This window comes from Pseudorasbora parva, chromosome 4 (genome assembly GCF_024679245.1).
Source record: "Pseudorasbora parva isolate DD20220531a chromosome 4, ASM2467924v1, whole genome shotgun sequence".
Taxonomy (NCBI): domain Eukaryota; kingdom Metazoa; phylum Chordata; class Actinopteri; order Cypriniformes; family Gobionidae; genus Pseudorasbora; species Pseudorasbora parva.
In genome coordinates this window covers 20,396,155-20,416,100 of record NC_090175.1, presented here as the reverse complement: position 1 = coordinate 20,416,100, position 19,946 = coordinate 20,396,155, and the positions used below count along the sequence as shown (strand labels likewise).

Here is a 19,946-nt window from a genome sequence, read left to right as displayed (position 1 = left end):
ATGGCTTATGGATATTAATCAAGTAGTGATATTCGCAGAAATTCAGAATTTTAAGACAGATTTGAAAACTGTCAAATTACTAAATTCCACTACAGAACAGCTTGGCGCACACAGTATTAGCTACAATACAGAATAAATAAATAAATTGATGGGGGGGGGGGGGGGGGACCGAAACGTATGCACTTCCTATTGACCCTTTACATTTCCGGGTTTCTCAAAGTTGGGTAAACTTCTGTAGAGGTGAATCTGAGAGATACATATTTTGTGTGTGTTCCCATCTGCGTTTTCAAAACTTTCTAAAAGAGTAGTAAAAGAGAAAGATGTCAATTTTATCATCACTTTATTAAAACACTTTTTTTGTAATTTAACGTGAAAGTAGGCTATCTTTCAATATAAAACAACGTATAGTGTTATATATATATATATATATATATATATATATATATATATATATATATATAAATTTATTTTATATATATATATATATAATATATATAAATTTATTTATATATATATATATATATATATATATATATATATATATATATATATATATATATATATATATATATATATATATATAACACTATACGTTGTTTTATATTGAAAGATAGCCTACTTTCACGTTAAATTACAAAAAAAGTGTTTTAATAAAGTGATGATAAAATTGCAGGAAGTTGCTGCAAACGATGCTGATGACCGACCGTTAAAAGGCATCGTCACTACTCCCGCCGCCTCAACAGAAGTCGTTCGGTGTAAAAAAAAATAGACGGCGTAGTGGACCTCCATTATATTACACATCACATCAGGTTCTACTAGATTTGAGGTTTGTTTCTAGTCACTGGGAAAGTGATTCTGCTTTGTTATAAAACGAGGGACACATTTAAATGCTAAAGTTGCGTTTCCCTCAAACTCGGCTCATGCGCGCCACTGTCCTGTTCTGCAGGTGTTTTTTAACCTGCAACCAGCTAAAAATCTGTTACTAGCAATTCTGAAGAGCTTGATTAGCTGGATCATGTGTGTTTAATTAGGTTTGGAGCTAAACCAGATATTATATTTTGATTTGGGGTTTAACATTGGAGAAAGCTTAACGGCTTAATGGCAGTGACGTCATTGTTCGCAGTTGAAATATTTAGCGTTATGCCAGGAGTGAAAATGTTTTTCTAAAGCCCTCAATAAGATGAGAGGTCAGAGAGCTATGAAACTGCTTCATCTTTTGGCATCATTTGATTTATTGTGATTCTGCCCTTAAATTTATTTTTATTTATTTATTTTTTGTCCCTTTCTCTTCTAGCTTCTATGTTAGTTCATATTTGATTTAAAATGTATCTATTTATTTTCTTTGTCCTTTCTAAATAATTTATAAATGTTATTGTGTTTGAGCCAATCTCTATCTACTCTTGTAAAATGTATATTTGCCTTTGTTGTTTATATAATTTTGTATTCAATAATGTATATATAAACCTTATGCCAGGAGTTACAGTTTAAGTTTATCAGTTTCGTGTGGATTACCGCGTCTTGTAAATAAATGTATATTTGGTGTTATATCACGAGTAAACATACAGTAGGATTGCATTTTTATTTTATTTTTTTGTGGAATGTGTTTTAAAAGAGTATTTAAAATGTTTTATAGGCCTAGATACATATTCGCTGCAAATTAGTCATAAGAGGGTGCATGAAACTACGGTAAGTTACATTTAAGAATAGACTAAAAACTTAAATGTAATTAAATATATATTTCCCCTTAAATCATTAAAAAGCATTATATCATCATCATGTAGTCATAACAGGATTTCCGCGGGTCTTAAAAAAGTCTTAATTTGACCTTAAATTTGGCCTTCAAATTTCCTTAATTTCCTTACTGCTCCTTAAATTGGAGCAGTAAGTCTTAAATTCAACGTAGTGTGATTAAATTAGGGCCCTGTGATTTCTACAATGCAGAAAACGTGAAAGAAATGGCGGAATCCATTCATAAAAATGGAATTTACTGTATAATGTAGAAGGTCATGGAATCTGTCACTTTTTGGATGAATAAATCAAACGTAGGTCAGTACACAAAGGGTTATTTAACCCAAAATGTTTAATTATGTCATCATTTACTTACTATAATCTCGTTCTAAACCAGTAAGACTTTCGTTCATCATATAAAGTGATCAAGTCTTTTAAGAAAATATGGAATAAACCACTTGATTCGTATGGACTAGTTTTATAATCTCTTTATGAACTTTTTAAAGCCTCAAATTTGTAGTTACAAAGACTGTCAATGGAGGGACCCATTTCATTGAAAATATCTTCACTTGTGTTCCATAACTAAATGAGTCATACCTGTCGCAACATTCCCTTCTCTGCCTTCTTATAAAATAATATTTTTTTATCATAGTAAAATATAATTCCTAACAAAAGTATTTTTAGTTTACCATGTTAAAGATTAGTGGACAAGCAGTCTAATCATTAAATGATAAGCTATTTCCTCACAAAAAATTATTTTTATAAATAATTACACTGTAAAAAAAAAAAAAAAACATCTAAATCAAAATCGATCGTCTCCAATTGAAAATTTTCAAGTGACTGATCACATCTAAATTTTTCAGTTGGCCGAATTGAAATTCTGTGAATTAAATTGCATCAATTCACAGAATTTCAATTCGGCCAACTGAAACCTTTAGATGTGATCAGTCACTTTCCAAGGCTTTCCTTCTAGTGGCTTTGGCTAAACTCTGCAGGGCAGTGGACCTCAGGAACTGAGTTTGAGACACTGTCAGCGTGTTGTTTTGCTGCTAGGTGCTAGCTTATATCTGAGCATCAACATAATGGTACTAGTGCTACCGTCACATGACTTGTAGTCCATCACATCTAATAATAGTTAGTGAAATGATTCAAGTAGTTGTAGCAAGAATACTCTTTGGATCCCATTGACGTTTGCTTGTTTTGCTCGTAGAATCAAAGACGATTTGAAAATGGAAATTATTGAATTTGTTTCCTGTGAGCATCTTTTTTCCTTACCTTTTTGAATTAACAATTTATCTTTCTTTCCATCCCTCTCATAGTTTATGTGATGCAGAGACCAGCTAAGGAGGATGGAATCTTTAAGCCCATTGTCATTGATGGAGTGGTGGTCCGAGGAAAACAATTCCTGCAAACACTGGGCCAAGTGCTGAAACTTGAGTGGCTAAATAGCAAAAGCATAGAGGCATGAACTCAATTGCATACAGTGTCAATTACTTCGTAGTTTGGCAACTTAACATTGATTATACATATATAGGGCTGTATTAACCAAGAATTTAGTTTAACTACAAAAAAAAAAGCCTTAAAGAAACATGGCATCTTTAGGGACTTTAGCTTATTGACTGTATCCAGAGTTAGATAAGTCCATACATACCATTCTCATCTGTCTGACACACACACCGTTAGCTTTAGCACAAAGACTGAAGGTAAACGGCTCCATCCAGCCTACTGCTCAATATGTGACAATATATTTCCTATTTACATGTTGTGATGTGTATACATCGTGTACTAAGACTGATGGAAAATGAAAAGTTGTGATTTTCTAGACCAATATGGCTAAGAACTATTCTCTCAATCCTGCTTAATAATCAAATTGAACTTTGCTGCCTTACCATGAGTGCAGCAGAAAATAGTCCCCAGCACGCTCTCTGTGCAAGTAGGTTGTCACATTGGTTATGTTGACGGAAGTTAGCCTATTTTCAGGCGCTGCGTAGTATCATTCACAAGAATGAGAGTATAGTAGCCATATCAGTCTAGAAAATCACAACTTCTCATTTTCCATCAGTCTTGGTACACGATGTATACACATCACAACATGTAAATAGGAAAATGTTGGCATTATTTTGTCTCTTACTGAGCAGTAGGCTATAGGAAGCCATTTACCTCCAGTCTTTGTGCTAAGCTAGGCTAACGGTGGGTGCGTCAGACACGGAGATGAGAATGCTATGTATGGACTTATCCGAATAAGCTAAAGTCCCAAAAAGCTGGTGTGTTCTTTATGATTTTTTGTGAATAGAGCCCCTGTTATTCAAAGGGATATCTGTTCCGACACCTATAATATAGCATTATATCTTTGATACCAGACTTGATTTTTAAACAAATTTAGAAAAAAAATCACCTGTTAAAGTAATAGCCTGTTATGCTTTTGTACCTTGAATTCTCTCAGATAAGGAGCTTGCTCTTTGAAAGAATCATTCCCAATTTTGCTTGCCGAGCTGTGGAAAACAATGATTTCATCTCACTAAGAACCCTCCTATCGAAGGTTATACTAAACTTCACATTTCCTAAATTAAAAAATGTGGACAGAAAAAAAATCTGAATTTGCACCCAACATTATTTATTTATTTATTTATTTTTAAAACCTCTTAAGATGGAGGCCAGTTGTGAAACCTATGACAAATTCACGGCCCTTCATACAGCATGTGAGTTGGGGAACATAGAGATGATTCAATTCTTGCTGTCAATGGGGGCGTCTCCTCATCCTCTGAACCGCTTTGGAAACTGTCCAATGTACATGGCCATTAAGAACAGGTACATGCAGTACACATCTTAATGGGTTGTAGACAATTAGTTAATTCAACTAACATTTTGACTAGTAAAACATTTGAATGTACATTTGAACAGTTGGCTCTGTCTGGCTCTATAGAGTACTGCAGGAGTGATTCATTTTTGTAGGCCAAACCCCAGAAATGATTTAGCTCTTATAGCATCATCCTGAAGCCAATGAGTTTTTAAAATGGGGTTTCAAAAGCTTAATGGTGGTGACAGTGTAACGGCCACCTGTTAAATACTGTTCATGACATGAATGTGCCTTAAGATGACTTCTTCTATGCACGTTAAGGCATGCACGCTGTTCTTATATGAGCGCGCAATATAAATGAATATATTTTAGGATAAACAAACATTATACAGGTATGAACACAATCCAGCTAACATTTATCATTTATTTACATCTTAAATGTTCCACGTATATGTAACAAGTGTAGCGACTCAGGCGAATCAAACACACAATCGCCAGTTACATTTAACAAATATGTTTTGAAAGTGTGCTCACTAGCAGACCTTCCCCCCAACACAGCAGAGGGAGATTCTTCAGTCACCCTGGAAACCATCTGATAAGGTGTTTTTATGGCCCCGAAAGGAATTTGGCCACATGAAGTTTCAGACACAAAGACACAGAGCTTTTGCCTCAAATTATAGACAAACCATCTATAAATGAACATGCACCCCAGGACATTATATGTAAACACATAACTGTCTTGTAAAATGTTTATTCTGTATGGTATTTTGCATATTTTTGTCTTTGTCTTAACAAAGTACTAGTTCAGATAACCTCATATATGTCATGTCTCCTATCAAATTAATGCTCACTTCACGACTTACACTTCCATGTATATCACTTATTCAGAAAATGCAGTGTGTGTTTGTTGCATTAATTATAGTATGAAGAACTCAGAGACCCACTGAGTCCAACTTTTAAACAAAGAGCTATAAATTCTGCTGAGGAATTTCCCGCCGGGAAATCCCAACACTCTCATTGGTTAAGTCTAACCCTGGAGGGTGGGACTATTTCCAGACCTTAAAAGACCAGTGAAGACAGCCTCTCCCTCTTCTTGTTCTCTTACTCCGCTCTGTTCACTTCTTCAACTCTCTCCTGTGGGAGCCAACACCCACGGGGGGGGGGGGGGGGGTGGGGGGGGGGGCTGGCACTTAAGCCATGCCACCAATGCAGGCCCTCCAAGCAGGCCTCAGCCCTTCCAAAAATCTTCTCTTCTACAATCCGATCTTCAAGAACACGAAGCATCGCTAAAGCAAACAGCCGCTTTCCTCTCTTCCTCGGAAAGAACCACCGGATACGCAGGAACAAACGCACACACGCGAGAAGCCACAACTAGAGCAAGTATTATCTTCCAAATTCAACTGCTGTAAAGAGGGTGTGTTATTTTCCCGTTGGGATAAATTAACTCCGTGAAGGTCGTATCTGGTGAATTGAAGGAAAGTTGGTTCTCACCCTCCCCCACTCTCTTTGTCTCTCTCTCTCTCTCACTCTCTTTGTCTCTCTCTCTCTTTTATCTCTCTCTAACTTCAGTCTATTCATTATTCTCTTTTATGTATTCTTTCGTTAATATCTATACTTCTACTCTCTTGTTGCATATTTAGTATGTACTTTCTGTGTGAATTGTAGTGTTATTTTTAGTCTGTGTTTATTAAACCTCCGAAAGACATTTAATGAGTTGAATCTGTTATTCTGCCACATACACAAAGTCAATGAAACTTGCGATCTAAACGTTACCTAACTGCTTATGCTACTATGTTAGTAAAGTAAACTGTATGACCATTTGAAATATTGAACTTATCCTGATCAGTAAAGTTAATGTTTCTTATGCGCTCGTAAAGCAGTAATCCCTTTATTGAGAATTGATTTGAAAAGTCTATAACTAATTTGCAGGACAAACTTAGTAGGATAATTTCAGGCAATTTCATAAAGGGTTACTTGTATTTAATTAAACAATTTTCCCTATCGGAAAATTTTAATACGTAATGAACAACTGGCAAATTATATTCATAAATTCATGAATATTGAATATTAAATCCCTTTTGAGTTAATTATTCCCCGAGACATTAAACTCATGAGTCGTTGTTGTTACATGTATATGGTGGAGAATGCGGGCAAGTTTCAAACGTTTGTGTATGTGTGAATGATATTCATATTCTATTCATTGTGTAATTTTGGAGTATTAATAACCTGCACGCGCGTTTTTGTTTCGTTTTGTTTTGGTGTTGTTTTGTGAATTGAACGGTACGCGCAAGGCGAACCCAGGCATAAACAGATGCTGAGAAATGTTGAAGTAGCCGGATTATATTAAAGGAAATATGAACGGTACAAAAATCCAATTTTGAAACGAAAAACTTTGCAGCCGTAGGCGCAATAGGTTTTATCCGCGTAATCTCCGAAACCCCCTTGCAGCCGTAGGCGCAATAGGTTTTATCCGCGTGATTTCCAAACAAATGTATTGTAGAAAATCCATACATTTGACTCGAGCAATATATTATGTGTTCCATCAAAATAATGAGATTTTGATGATGTCTGTAGACACGTACGTTGCGTTATCCCGCTTGATCTGAACTACAAAAAGTTTCTATCTGTGCGGAAGATTGGGACAGGACGAGACTCTCCTGTACAATATAAGGGGCCTCAGAATAATTATTATATCGTTAAGATAAACGATAACTCCTGGTTTAAGTCTGGCTTAGCTAACCAAAGACCTGAGACCTAAAACATTTGAATCAAAAATGCTGAAAACCGTCAGCCATATTGATAAATGTCTATTGGAGTCCATGTAAAATGCGTGAATAGGCAGAAGATAAATTCCTGTTTGTCACCCGTTTCGTTGCTCGTGCACATAAAGTGCAGTCATTTTTAAATGAGTGCAAAAGCCAGTAGAGTGTAGGGAACGCCGCTTGCAAACCGACAGAGGGCGACTCAAGAATTGCAACACCGCTTGCAAACCGCCAGAGGGCGACTCAAGAATTGCAACGCCGCTTGCAAACCGCCAGAGGGCGACTCAAGAATTGCAACGCCGCTTGCAACCCGCCAGAGGGCGACTCTAGAACCAGACAAAGCCATCTGGTGAGCATTTCCGCCTAACTAACTCTAGTCTAGGGCGGGCGCAATAGCGCCATCGTGTGGATAAATTCGGATAGTTTCACTCTCCGTCATTTGATTCTGCCTTCACAAAATAAGTTTGAGCCTATAAATTGTTTATTGCTTACTGTTGTACACAGTTTCATTTATACAATTTTTCTAACAACAACCAAGTCTCCTTTCTCGCTGATTAAACACCCTTATTCGAATTTGAAGTTTAAAAAGAAACATAACTTCCTCTAACTCAAAGTGAAATTAGGTTTAAGTCACACAGTCCAATTGGAAGGAAGGACGCCACCGTGTGGTTATACCCTGTTAAGTCAGCGCAACACTAAATCACTACTCCCTTTCTGATTAATTCTTTTATTTGGATAACTCCCACTTAGAGATTAATCGTTATAGGATAAGATTTTTGATTGGCTTTCTTTTATTTGATTTTCCTTACAGGCTTATTTAAATTTCATTTAAACTTGCTTTGAATTTAATTTGAATTAAGTTGAGCTTCTAATTCTTTTATTTTATTTTATTTTATTTTATTTATAATTTTATTTTAATTTTTAATTTTAATTTTTAATTTTAATTAAATTTTTTTTTTATTTATTAAATTTTTATTTTTATTTTTATTTTTCTCTGCAAAAGTTTTTCTGTTCCCCTCCCATTGGGAATAAAGCTCAGTCTGGTAATTACAAACGGTATCAAAAGTGCTTTTTGTTATCATTACTTGACAGAAACTTTTGCCTTTTTCTAAATTGCTCTTGATATTTAATCTTCCACGTAAGCGACCTCAATTCACCCCAGGATGAGCTAAATGGGATAACCCATAGTACAAGCCGAATTTTAGTATATCTTGAGCATTAAGCCTATTAATTTTCCCTAACACTCCCGGCGCGCACGCTGACATTCCTTTCATTACAGACCAATTCATCTTGTGTTTGTTTCCACTGTGCTCTTTCCTATCCTCACTGTTGGACTATCACGATTGTGTTTCTTTCAGTTCACCAAGAGACCCCAAGGAGAATTAGATAGTCCCGGGACGACCGAGCAGCAGTTCACCAAGTGACAACCAGGGCTACCGCCCACCTAATTGTCTAAATTGTCTAATTATCTAACTGTCTACATCAGTTAGCCAAAATTCCCAGCTATCCGTACGATAGCTCGTTAGCTTAGAACAAGCTTGCATTGGCTCTCTCTCTCTGTGTGTGTGTGTGTGTGCTGTGTTTCTCTCGTCCGCAGTAATGTTCCGTGCCCCCAGCCCTGCCGTCCCGTGGGACCGCCTAACGACATGGCTGCAAGCGCTAACGGCCACCAGTCAAGGAAGTCTGGGGCAGCTGAACCAGGGACAACTGGACACAGAGCTAGACCAGCTGATGACACACGACCCCACGCAGAGCTACTCCAACAAGGAAGTGGCCAAGATCCTCGGAAGCCTCGCCCACGTCCTCATCGCACAGGCACGTCTAAGCGAAGGGAGCTACGACAACCTGGAACAGGAGGCAGCAACGCTAAAGCTTCAAGCCAAGGAGGCCCGGAGAGACCAAGCCCTCACCCAGCTTCGTCTAGATCAGCTTCTAGACACAGAGAAAGACGACGAAACAGACAAAGAACAAAGAAAAGAAATAGAAAGACTTCAAAAGACCCTGAAGGAGCTCCGTCGTGACACCGACCGACGAATACAGTCAGAGAAAGACGCCAGGAAACACCTCGACGAAAAGCTTCGGCGTGGCGAATCCCTCCTGGAGAGAGCCACTGATGAACTTAAAAACAGAGACATTAAAGCTAAAGTCTATGCAAAACATTTGCAGTCGGCACAAGCCGAGATCGACGAGCTCATCCAGCAAAGACACGAGCTCAAAAATGAACTTGACATGGTGCAAAGAGAACTGAGACAATCATATATAGTGCAACGTTACCGGAAGGGGGAAACACACAACACACAGTTTCCCCTGACCAGTTACTCCGCACATTTTAGCCACGAAGCAAGAGCTACGAAGGGGAATGACAGCCCCCTGTTTAAAAGAGCACCCGCCAGTCTCCACGAATCCCCGTCAGCAGCAAAGGAAAGGACGCCCTTCCAGGAAGTCAAGGTCAACAGCCACGAAGCTTCAAAGAACCTTGACAAGCTGGCCAGAAATATTCCTACCTTCAGCCCAGACCCGGCAGGAGGACACGACGTCCACGCATACTTAAAAGACATAGACTTTTACTTGCAAACTGTCGCTCACGCGAACAACTGGGACAGACTGTACCTGCTCAGGGCCACGTCTAATCGTGACGTACGCAGCTTTCTGGATCGACAACCAGAGGCCATCAAAGCGGACTACTGGCATCTACGACAAGCTCTAATTCGTGAGTACTCCGACCCCGAGTCAGACCAGGGGTTCATCACTGCCATGGACCTCAAGCAAGCTCGACGTGAGACCTCACAGAACTTTTATAACAGACTGCGACGTGCCTACTTCGGGACACGTAACGACCCAGGCATGGAGGAGGACATCAACTTCAAAACTCTTTTCCTCCGAAACCTGCACCCTACCATCAGTTACCACTTGGGGGTGCTGGCGTGCCCGCGCAGCATGGGCACGCAACAGTTAAGAGACTTGGCTCACAAAGCTTACGTCAAACAGAAAACCATTTCTGAAAAGACTGTAAAACAGCCCACCATCTGCCCTGTCTCTGAGCACCACCCAGAGCTAACCCTAGAGGGCGCCAAACAGAACCACAGTTACCGACCCCTCAACAGAGAGTCCAAATCACTCCAAGCCAGCAGAGGGCAGCGTGGTCATAATGGCGACCGTCCACGGTACCAGAGCGATCGCTCTAAAGGATCCTGGGACCCGCCTCGCCCAGAAAGCCAGCGAAGAGGCCACTCTCGACGGGACAATGGTAGGCCCAGACCTGAACCCACGTCTGGCAAAGAAAGTGTAGCTGCTTCTGAAGTTACAGAGCTCATAAAGATCCTGAAAGAGCTCCTCCGACAGAAACCTCACAAGGAAGACAAGAAGGACGGACCAGGTACAGCACGACTAGACATGATACCTGAAATCAACCTTCCCGCCCTTCCTGCAACTGAATCATCCACCCTGAACGCTGTTCCCCAACCACGGACTAGTGTACTAACTGTTGCACCCCCACACGTCAGCAGCACACACTCACTACAGCTGACAGCAACAGCCTCTAATCAAGACAGCATCATGGGACAGCCCAGCGTACCAGAAAGCGCTGCTTTGATTGTTTGCACGCATAATGAGACACTTGACACATATCCAGACGGCTTATCAAGCAACATACAGGTCCCCACACCAAGACTCCTGGGAAACCTAATCGAGAAGGGGATGGCTCGAAAACTCTATCTGACTATCACTATGGAAAGGGAATTTAAGCTCGAAGCCCTAGTTGACACTGGCTCCGACCTCACGCTTATATCCGCCCAACTGTTTGAAAGACTCAGATTTGAAGCACAGAGGAAAAATCGCACCCTTAACCTTCACACTTGTAAGCTAAATGTGCAGTCGTATAGCCAAAACGACATCCAGCTCAAGCACGTAGCTTCCATCCACCTGACAATTGGACCTATGAGGCTGATACACCCAGTCTATATCTCCCCTATGAACACTTATCCGTTTCTCATCGGAAAAGACCTGCTGGACCGCTTCGAACCCGTACTGGACTTCAAACAGCTGAAAGTCTGGGCTCAGGTGCGTGACCCTCTGCCCCTTCAGACACACACACCGTCTGAGCAAGACTGTCAAGTCACAGAGGTCACGGGAACTCCCACAGAGCAAGACTGCCATGTCACAAAGGCCACGGGACCCCCTGCAGCACACTGTGACAACACCGCCTCAGCCCCAAAGCCAAGTTCAAGTTCGCTACTTTGCACATTTCAGCTATCCAAAGACTCTGATACCTTCTGCCCCTAGGTCATGAATGACCTACAGCTGAATGACATTATCACAACGAACAGTATCCCTGCACTGTGGGCAGACAACTCAACCAAAAGTCTACCACTGTGCAATGCAATCAGTAAAAACACAACACACGGCGACATGTGGGCACCCCCGAACCCCACATCCAGCCCCATTGTTGCAGTGCTAACCCACAGCAAGCGATCGACACCGGCTACAATGCCGGCCTTGCAGCTGCTATCGCTAACTCCGCAAATTTCCAACAACGATATTGCGGATATGCAAACCTCTGACACTGCAATAAAGACAATTCTTGACCTCCTCTCAGACCCCTCCAACCACCCTATCACTGACTCTGAGCTCATTGATGACTCTAGCCACAGACATCTACATAACTCCAGACACATGATGCGTATTCTGGACACCATTCTCTGGTTTGCACCCGATGGTAACACAGCGCCACGGCTTGTAATGCCACGGTCGCAAAGGGGGGTGATGCTAATGTACGCCCACAACACACCATGTGCTGGACACCACGGCACCAGAGCCACGTATGACACACTGAAACAGGTGGCATATGGGCCTAGGATGCATCAAGATGCAGCAGAGTATGTTAGAGAAGGGCTAGTTCGCTGCCAGTTCCAACCAGCAAACCCGAACCACAGAGCCCCACTGCAACACAGAGGGACCACGTTCCCATGGTCAAACCTACAAATCGACCGGGTAGAACCCCTGCCCAGGTCCACAAAAGGCAAAAAGTACTTTCTCACAGTGGTGTGCCAGTTTACCAAGTGGGTGGAGTGTCAACCAGCACCCAACGACACCGCCCAGACCACGGCATACCACCTGATGAATCACATCTTTTTCCTGTCAAGATTGCCACTGAGAATCAACTCAGACAGAGGCATCCACTTCACTACTGAGGCCATGCAACAGATCTGGAAATGCCTAAGAAACGCGGCCGTGATCATGCTCCTGTGCCTCCAGACAATCAGAGGCCAGCCACCACCAGACATCATCACACCGGATCCAACCTCGGGCATCGCACTGAGAGAGCAACCTGGACTGCTGATCACCAACTGCAAATGAATCCTCAAAAGAAAGACGTACTCTCCTGAACTTCACATCAGCAGCGCAAGCTCCTCCAGCCCTGCACACAAACGCAAAAGGGGGGAGGAGCCCAAGCCCTCTGCCTAACCTTACACCAGCTTCAAGAACCTTCTCCTCCAACACCAGTTAGTCACCTTGTAGGCAATACTGCCAAGCCCCACACTATGTCATGCATGTGATTTGAGAAAGAAGGCCTTAAACGAACACAAGGCCGCCTCTGAAGGGATTCTCAAAACCCCAATGACTTTGAACTTTGAAACAGAGAAACCAAAGTGGATCACCAGAAGGCACCCAGCCTGGCCACAATGCGAGGCACCCTCTGAAAAGTTCCTAGTCAGCATAGGACATAAAAGTGTCAAGATGCAGTCCATCTTCCTAGGCAGGAGACCTAAAGGACTGACTGGCCATTGCGAGGAACATGGTTCCACCCAGGGCTGCAGAAAGCCCACAGCACACCTGCACCACACAAACGGACTTCTGGATGACAGGTGACGCACCGTCAGGGCACCTGCTGCCTCGACACCTGCTGCACAAGCACAGAGACCTGAACTGGCTACTGTCTGCCTTATCTGCCGTGGAACGACCATCACTTCAGGAGACACAAACAACTGGAGCCTAACATGGCTATGGTGTGTCTGATCTTCCTGAATCTTTGATATCGCTCGTTGTTGTCCATAGGAGGGACAACAACTAGCGAAAGGGGGGATTATGTAGCGACTCAGGCGAATCAAACACACAATCGCCAGTTACATTTAACAAATATGTTTTGAAAGTGTGCTCACTAGCAGACCTTCCCCCCAACACAGCAGAGGGAGATTCTTCAGTCACCCTGGAAACCATCTGATAAGGTGTTTTTATGGCCCCGAAAGGAATTTGGCCACATGAAGTTTCAGACACAAAGACACAGAGCTTTTGCCTCAAATTATAGACAAACCATCTATAAATGAACATGCACCCCAGGACATTATATGTAAACACATAACTGTCTTGTAAAATGTTTATTCTGTATGGTATTTTGCATATTTTTGTCTTTGTCTTAACAAAGTACTAGTTCAGATAACCTCATATATGTCATGTCTCCTATCAAATTAATGCTCACTTCACGACTTACACTTCCATGTATATCACTTATTCAGAAAATGCAGTGTGTGTTTGTTGCATTAATTATAGTATGAAGAACTCAGAGACCCACTGAGTCCAACTTTTAAACAAAGAGCTATAAATTCTGCTGAGGAATTTCCCGCCGGGAAATCCCAACACTCTCATTGGTTAAGTCTAACCCTGGAGGGTGGGACTATTTCCAGACCTTAAAAGACCAGTGAAGACAGCCTCTCCCTCTTCTTGTTCTCTTACTCCGCTCTGTTCACTTCTTCAACTCTCTCCTGTGGGAGCCAACACCCACGGGGGGGGGGGGGGGGGGGGGGGGGGGGCTGGCACTTAAGCCATGCCACCAATGCAGGCCCTCCAAGCAGGCCTCAGCCCTTCCAAAAATCTTCTCTTCTACAATCCGATCTTCAAGAACACGAAGCATCGCTAAAGCAAACAGCCGCTTTCCTCTCTTCCTCGGAAAGAACCACCGGATACGCAGGAACAAACGCACACACGCGAGAAGCCACAACTAGAGCAAGTATTATCTTCCAAATTCAACTGCTGTAAAGAGGGTGTGTTATTTTCCCGTTGGGATAAATTAACTCCGTGAAGGTCGTATCTGGTGAATTGAAGGAAAGTTGGTTCTCACCCTCCCCCACTCTCTTTGTCTCTCTCTCTCTCTCACTCTCTTTGTCTCTCTCTCTCTTTTATCTCTCTCTAACTTCAGTCTATTCATTATTCTCTTTTATGTATTCTTTCGTTAATATCTATACTTCTACTCTCTTGTTGCATATTTAGTATGTACTTTCTGTGTGAATTGTAGTGTTATTTTTAGTCTGTGTTTATTAAACCTCCGAAAGACATTTAATGAGTTGAATCTGTTATTCTGCCACATACACAAAGTCAATGAAACTTGCGATCTAAACGTTACCTAACTGCTTATGCTACTATGTTAGTAAAGTAAACTGTATGACCATTTGAAATATTGAACTTATCCTGATCAGTAAAGTTAATGTTTCTTATGCGCTCGTAAAGCAGTAATCCCTTTATTGAGAATTGATTTGAAAAGTCTATAACTAATTTGCAGGACAAACTTAGTAGGATAATTTCAGGCAATTTCATAAAGGGTTACTTGTATTTAATTAAACAATTTTCCCTATCGGAAAATTTTAATACGTAATGAACAACTGGCAAATTATATTCATAAATTCATGAATATTGAATATTAAATCCCTTTTGAGTTAATTATTCCCCGAGACATTAAACTCATGAGTCGTTGTTGTTACACAAGCAAAGTATTTATCATAATCCACTACACTTGCATTACAAGTAATGTCAGAAAAATATAAAGTGTGCTGTTGTTCATAAATACCAGTAATTATGTTGTACAATGAGGGGTTGTCAAGAGTCAGTGTTCCAATGTAAAGTGAGCCAATGTCCTTTACTGTCCTTTTTCAGTACCCGAATTCATTTACACAATATACTGATTCACAAGCTAGGGAGCTAACTGCGAACTGATTGAGATGGAGCAATGGCCGCTTTACCGCTGACTGCCATTACTATATTAATGTGTTGATCTCCACGTTGATTTGTAACGTTGTCGGAGTGTTTTCTTTTCTCTGTTTTTATTTTATTTTTTTTACAGTCTATGGTTTATACATGCTCTTTTACCTGTGAAAAGTGCTTGTGCAGACCGTCTATAAAGACTCGTGGGACTACAACCAGTTCGTTTGCCTCTGTTTTTTTCCGCTTCTTGCTGTTTTCATCTGGGTAGACTTCAAACCCTCTGATAGACGTTACAACGGTTGAAGTCATGCGACCGTGCTGTAGTTTGTTTATAGCCTTAGCTTTTTACTTCTGGCTATTGTATTTAGGCTTTCATAAAAGTTGTGTTCATTTGTGAAGATTATCACATTGTCCAAAATGTGTACGAATCAAAAACATTTGTTAGTAACAGAGCTTATACTTGAAAAATCCTATTGAGTTTACGTTGAGGGAACCAGGGTGATACTAACTTCTGTGATGGCCTACAAATATATGTCATCCCTCCAGCACTGACAGCAGCCCATTTATCCTATATCATCTCAGGCTGAATTTTCACTCAATGTATTACAAACTAACATTAAAGGGTGGAAATGAATCATTTGTACATGCTCAGCTCAAACAGGTCAGTGTAGTAGTCTTGGTATTTCTTTTAGGCGCTGTCATGCTGTCAAATTCCTACGCATGAGAGGAATCACTGTTAAACTGCACCCTGTAAGAATTGCCATGGAAGTGATCCAGTAAGCATTAACCATGTTATGTCTCACACATAACGGTCACACAACATTTTACAGCAAAATGCACGTTTCTTAATATACATTACTACTATATTTTTAATCCTTCAAAAGTCAATGAGCTTATTCTTGTTTAAACTCTCACTCAACAGAGCAGTACAGAACAGAGATTACCCTCTGCTGAATGCTTGGTTTCTATCAGGAGTTGACATGGACACTCAAGATTATAATGGACGCACTGTAATGCATGAAGCAGTTCATCTGGGAGATATATCAATGATCAGCAGACTACTGGAATATGGAGCCACACCACTGGTATGAACTACTTTCTTATTGGACAATATTAGAAAATTCTCCTTAAGGATGAGTTCGAAAATGTTTATTTAAAAAAAAATTGAATTTAAAATTAAACACATTGACACGTTATAAACGTTTGGTTTTACTCTTTCTTCCCATTTCTCCAGGAGAGAGATGCGTGGGGTCAGACAGCCATGGATAATGCTCAAAATGACAGAACGATCATGGCTCTGTTTGAGCCTCTTTTCACAGTGTGTTGCCCCACCAAACAGGCCTATCGGCTGATTAAGGCAAAACATTCAGACACAAAATAAAATAAAAAAATATATATTTTTAAATGTTTTTTTGTTTTTGTTTTGTTTGTCAGAAATCATTTTAATTATTATTTTGTGGGTGTGTGAATTTGTATGCTTTCTCTCATGCTGCTGTTGTATTTGTATAGCAGGGTGAAAAATAATTACACCACAAATAAATAATAATAAATCTATGACTATCAATGTGTGTCGTGATGTTGGCTTATAGTGTCCTGTGCTATATATATTTCACAATTGAAGGTATGTAGCCTACATTGCTCAGTTATTAAATGTTTACGTTATTTTTGTGTGGCATTTCTACAAAAGACTAAACATGGTTGTGAGAGTTAGTATAATCGTAGTTAAGAATTCTCATACAGCTCAATTGAGAAATCAATGTTAAGTGGTCTCTTAATTTTTTCCAGAGCTGTATGCAATAAGTTTTTTTCTGGATGATGTAATCTCTATAGTCATCAGTAGGCGGCAGGGTTGCTCCTCCTTCCAGGGAGGAAAGAGGAAGCAGGCATTTGAAACGCTTTATTGATTAGTTTCGTAAACCTCGAGTTTTTTTTATTGAAGAGTAGAACTGGCGTGCGTCCTTTATAAGACCATTATCTAACTCTGATATGAAAAAAGCTCATCTTTAACTTTTAGTACAGCGTTGTCAGTGAAGTTGTTTTCACGTAGTTTTTTTTTTTTTTTAGCACGTTCGAGGAGAACATTTTCCTCTCATATTCACCAACGTTGGTGCGCCAAAGTTGTCTAAGGGTAGTTAAAATTGACCTTTTTAAAATGGGTCGGTGTTTCTATTTTACCACACTCATACTTTCAGTTTCATATCAGCTGATACCATTGTGTCATTCTTTCGAATGGGACAAGCAATCTAGTCCCCTGCAAAATGCGCGGTCCATCATTACAAGTTTGTCCGAGGAGGCTCACAGTTGCCTAATCTCTACAGTTGGGGAAAAGAGAGTTAACCTGTGTCTCAAGGTAAGCATATCTATCTATAGGTCTGTCTGTCTGGTTTACTAAACTTAGCATGTAGGCTAAAATGAATGTAGGTTGTGTGCAAACCAAGTGTGCATTTTTATTCAGTATTATTTTATTTTGACAAAAATAAGTTTATGATGTTTTAAAAGCAGAACAATCAGTGTTTGGAAACCTGGTGGTTAAAACCAGACCTGGTGTTAAATCAGTTTCATAGTTAATGTGATGAGACCACTTGTGTGAACGTGAGGGGATCTGAAGTATCAGTGAAATGACTTCGACTTCAACTGATGGAAGTTTAAAGTGGTTTAGAAAAGTGAGGTTAGTTCTGTGAAAAGCAGAAATTACATAATTTGCTTTGCTGATATTGTTTGACATTTAGTTAATTCAGTGCAAATCAAATAATTCTAAGAGTAATGTCCAAATACTTTTCAGGGCCACTGTATGTTATTACTAAATAATAATGCTTTTTAAATGACTTTCCTGTACTGTGGAGTTGTTCTTTTGAAAAACATTTACACTACTGTATTTTATTTATGGGCATCAGTTTCTACAAAGTGGTGTGAAGTGGCTGTCCAATGCAGTGGCATCAATCTTTAACACGGTCATCCAGTATGTTACGGAAGTCTTGGAATCAGCAGGAATCGACGGTAATTGTATAGTAAATATTTACTTACAATAACAATTTATTTAAACCAAAGAATATTCTCACATAGACATTTACCATTGATCTAGCTAAGATACCCTTCCAAAAAGTTACTCCGGAGGGAGTGATTTTTGTCACTCAATGGGCACTTCTGGCTGTTATGGCCTACTGGATAATATCCTTTATCCTGCGCTTGGTTGTCGGTGGTGTGAGGCAGGCTTTCTGGCTGCTGAAGGTCACCTTTGCCGTTGGCATGTTTGGATTGATTCTAAGTGACACTGGAGCATCTGCAGAAACCACAGCAATGAGATTAGCGGGCCTGGTGTGTGTTTGTGTCCTGTTGGGAATAGGTGCGACATCTGCAAAACCAGATATGCACCTCGAAAACAAAATCAAGATGCTGGAGAGACGACTAAGAGAAATGGAGAAAAGCAAAATGGAATGATATGGAATTTACATTTCTCTTTGCCACAGTGGTAAATCCAGCGTTTTAGTGTTTCTTGAATCCCTGCAATACAACTACAAGTACAATTTGTTTGTCTAAACCTGAAGGGGGCATCAATATTCCAAGAGTTATTTGAAGATTCTTAAGTAAACTTGTCTTAGTGTCCCATATTACAACTGGAGCTGGCATTTAAGAGGTTGAATTGTTAACAAAATACTGAATGTTCAAAAAAAAAAAAAGAGTAAATTTTGTAGTGTCTGGGGCTCTACAGAGAACAGCAAAATGTCTTTACACTACATTTACATAATCTTGTTTTTGTTACTTTGTACATTGTTCATGGATATGATGCACAAGGCAACATTACAACATGTATTGTTTACTAATTCTGTCCAATAAATTAAATCTCCATGACAACAATCCACTGCATTTTTCAATGAATCGTTTGAAGTGAAAAAGCCTGAAATGAATCCCTATGTCAAACCCCAAACTGATTTATGTAAAAAAAAATTAGCCTCTGCATTCATTCTGAACCAGATGGAGGTTTTTCTTTCTTTTTTTGTACCTTATTGTATATTGCCTTCAACGGGGTATATTCAGTGAAATCTTTTTTATTATGCTGACTTTACTGAAAACTCAGCAATGAAAAAGAATCACATTTGCAATGTCTATTTTGATACAATCCAGTAGATAATAAAAAAATCCAGAGGATGCTCAATTCTAGCTATGTGCTATATTCAGGGCTTAGAAATGACATGTTTATTTATTACGATATTCATGTTTATTGTCATTCTTCTTATAGCTTAAAGCATAATAATAAAATAAATAGCCAATAGTGCAACATATAGCATTAGATTATATGTTACATATTTGCTCTAGAATATCTGACAAAATAAAACAAAAAAGCAGAGAACATGAAATATGATTATACAATATAAACAGTAAGAAATACAGTCCTATAGGCAGATATTGATAACAGTATTTTACTTGAGAATAATGGTGGGTCTTCTTATTTCCATATCCATTGTAATATGAAGGCCATTTGAATCAAGCCGGTACAACAGGAACTCTACTATAAAACATCACTATAACATTTTACGCATATCTTCAAGATTCAAGTATAAATGTTTTGTTGTTTGAGGCATTTGTTGTTTAATTTCAGCTAACAGCACTTTGAAAAAGCCCTAAGCAAATGCAGCTCCTGCAAGGCTATTTGTGATAGTTGAGAATGAGAAATCCCTAAAGCAGTACAT

General features: G+C 39.8%; 2 protein-coding genes across 2 annotated transcripts; both read left to right on the top strand.

Annotated features, from left to right (window-relative positions):
* Positions 1 to 701: 701 nt before the first annotated feature.
* On the top strand, positions 702 to 16,768 carry si:dkey-9i23.14 (L-asparaginase). Its single transcript, XM_067441228.1, has 7 exons — positions 702 to 826; positions 3,048 to 3,190; positions 4,172 to 4,267; positions 4,376 to 4,536; positions 15,951 to 16,034; positions 16,181 to 16,343; positions 16,493 to 16,768. The coding sequence occupies exons 2-7, from the start codon at positions 3,056 to 3,058 to the stop codon at positions 16,637 to 16,639; spliced, it is 786 nt and encodes a 261-aa protein (XP_067297329.1). The 5' UTR covers positions 702 to 826; positions 3,048 to 3,055; the 3' UTR covers positions 16,640 to 16,768.
* A 339-nt stretch (positions 16,769 to 17,107) lies between these two features.
* tmem109 (transmembrane protein 109) lies at positions 17,108 to 19,872 on the top strand. The gene is made up of 3 exons (XM_067441235.1): positions 17,108 to 17,608; positions 18,153 to 18,255; positions 18,341 to 19,872. The coding sequence occupies exons 1-3, from the start codon at positions 17,411 to 17,413 to the stop codon at positions 18,694 to 18,696; spliced, it is 657 nt and encodes a 218-aa protein (XP_067297336.1). The 5' UTR covers positions 17,108 to 17,410; the 3' UTR covers positions 18,697 to 19,872.
* Positions 19,873 to 19,946: the final 74 nt, after the last annotated feature.

Excerpts from the sequence above, each read along its gene's own strand:
- si:dkey-9i23.14 (XM_067441228.1), top strand. The coding sequence starts at position 3,056 with ATGCAGAGACCAGCTAAGGAGGATGGAATCTTTAAGCCCATTGTCATT. Across the intron at positions 4,537-15,950 it reads TACATGGCCATTAAGAACAG|GCGCTGTCATGCTGTCAAAT; the intron begins GTACATGCAGTA and ends TATTTCTTTTAG. Across the intron at positions 16,035-16,180 it reads ATTGCCATGGAAGTGATCCA|AGCAGTACAGAACAGAGATT; the intron begins GTAAGCATTAAC and ends CTCACTCAACAG.
- tmem109 (XM_067441235.1), top strand. The coding sequence starts at position 17,411 with ATGGGTCGGTGTTTCTATTTTACCACACTCATACTTTCAGTTTCATAT. Across the intron at positions 17,609-18,152 it reads GAGTTAACCTGTGTCTCAAG|TTTCTACAAAGTGGTGTGAA; the intron begins GTAAGCATATCT and ends TATGGGCATCAG. Across the intron at positions 18,256-18,340 it reads GGAATCAGCAGGAATCGACG|CTAAGATACCCTTCCAAAAA; the intron begins GTAATTGTATAG and ends CCATTGATCTAG.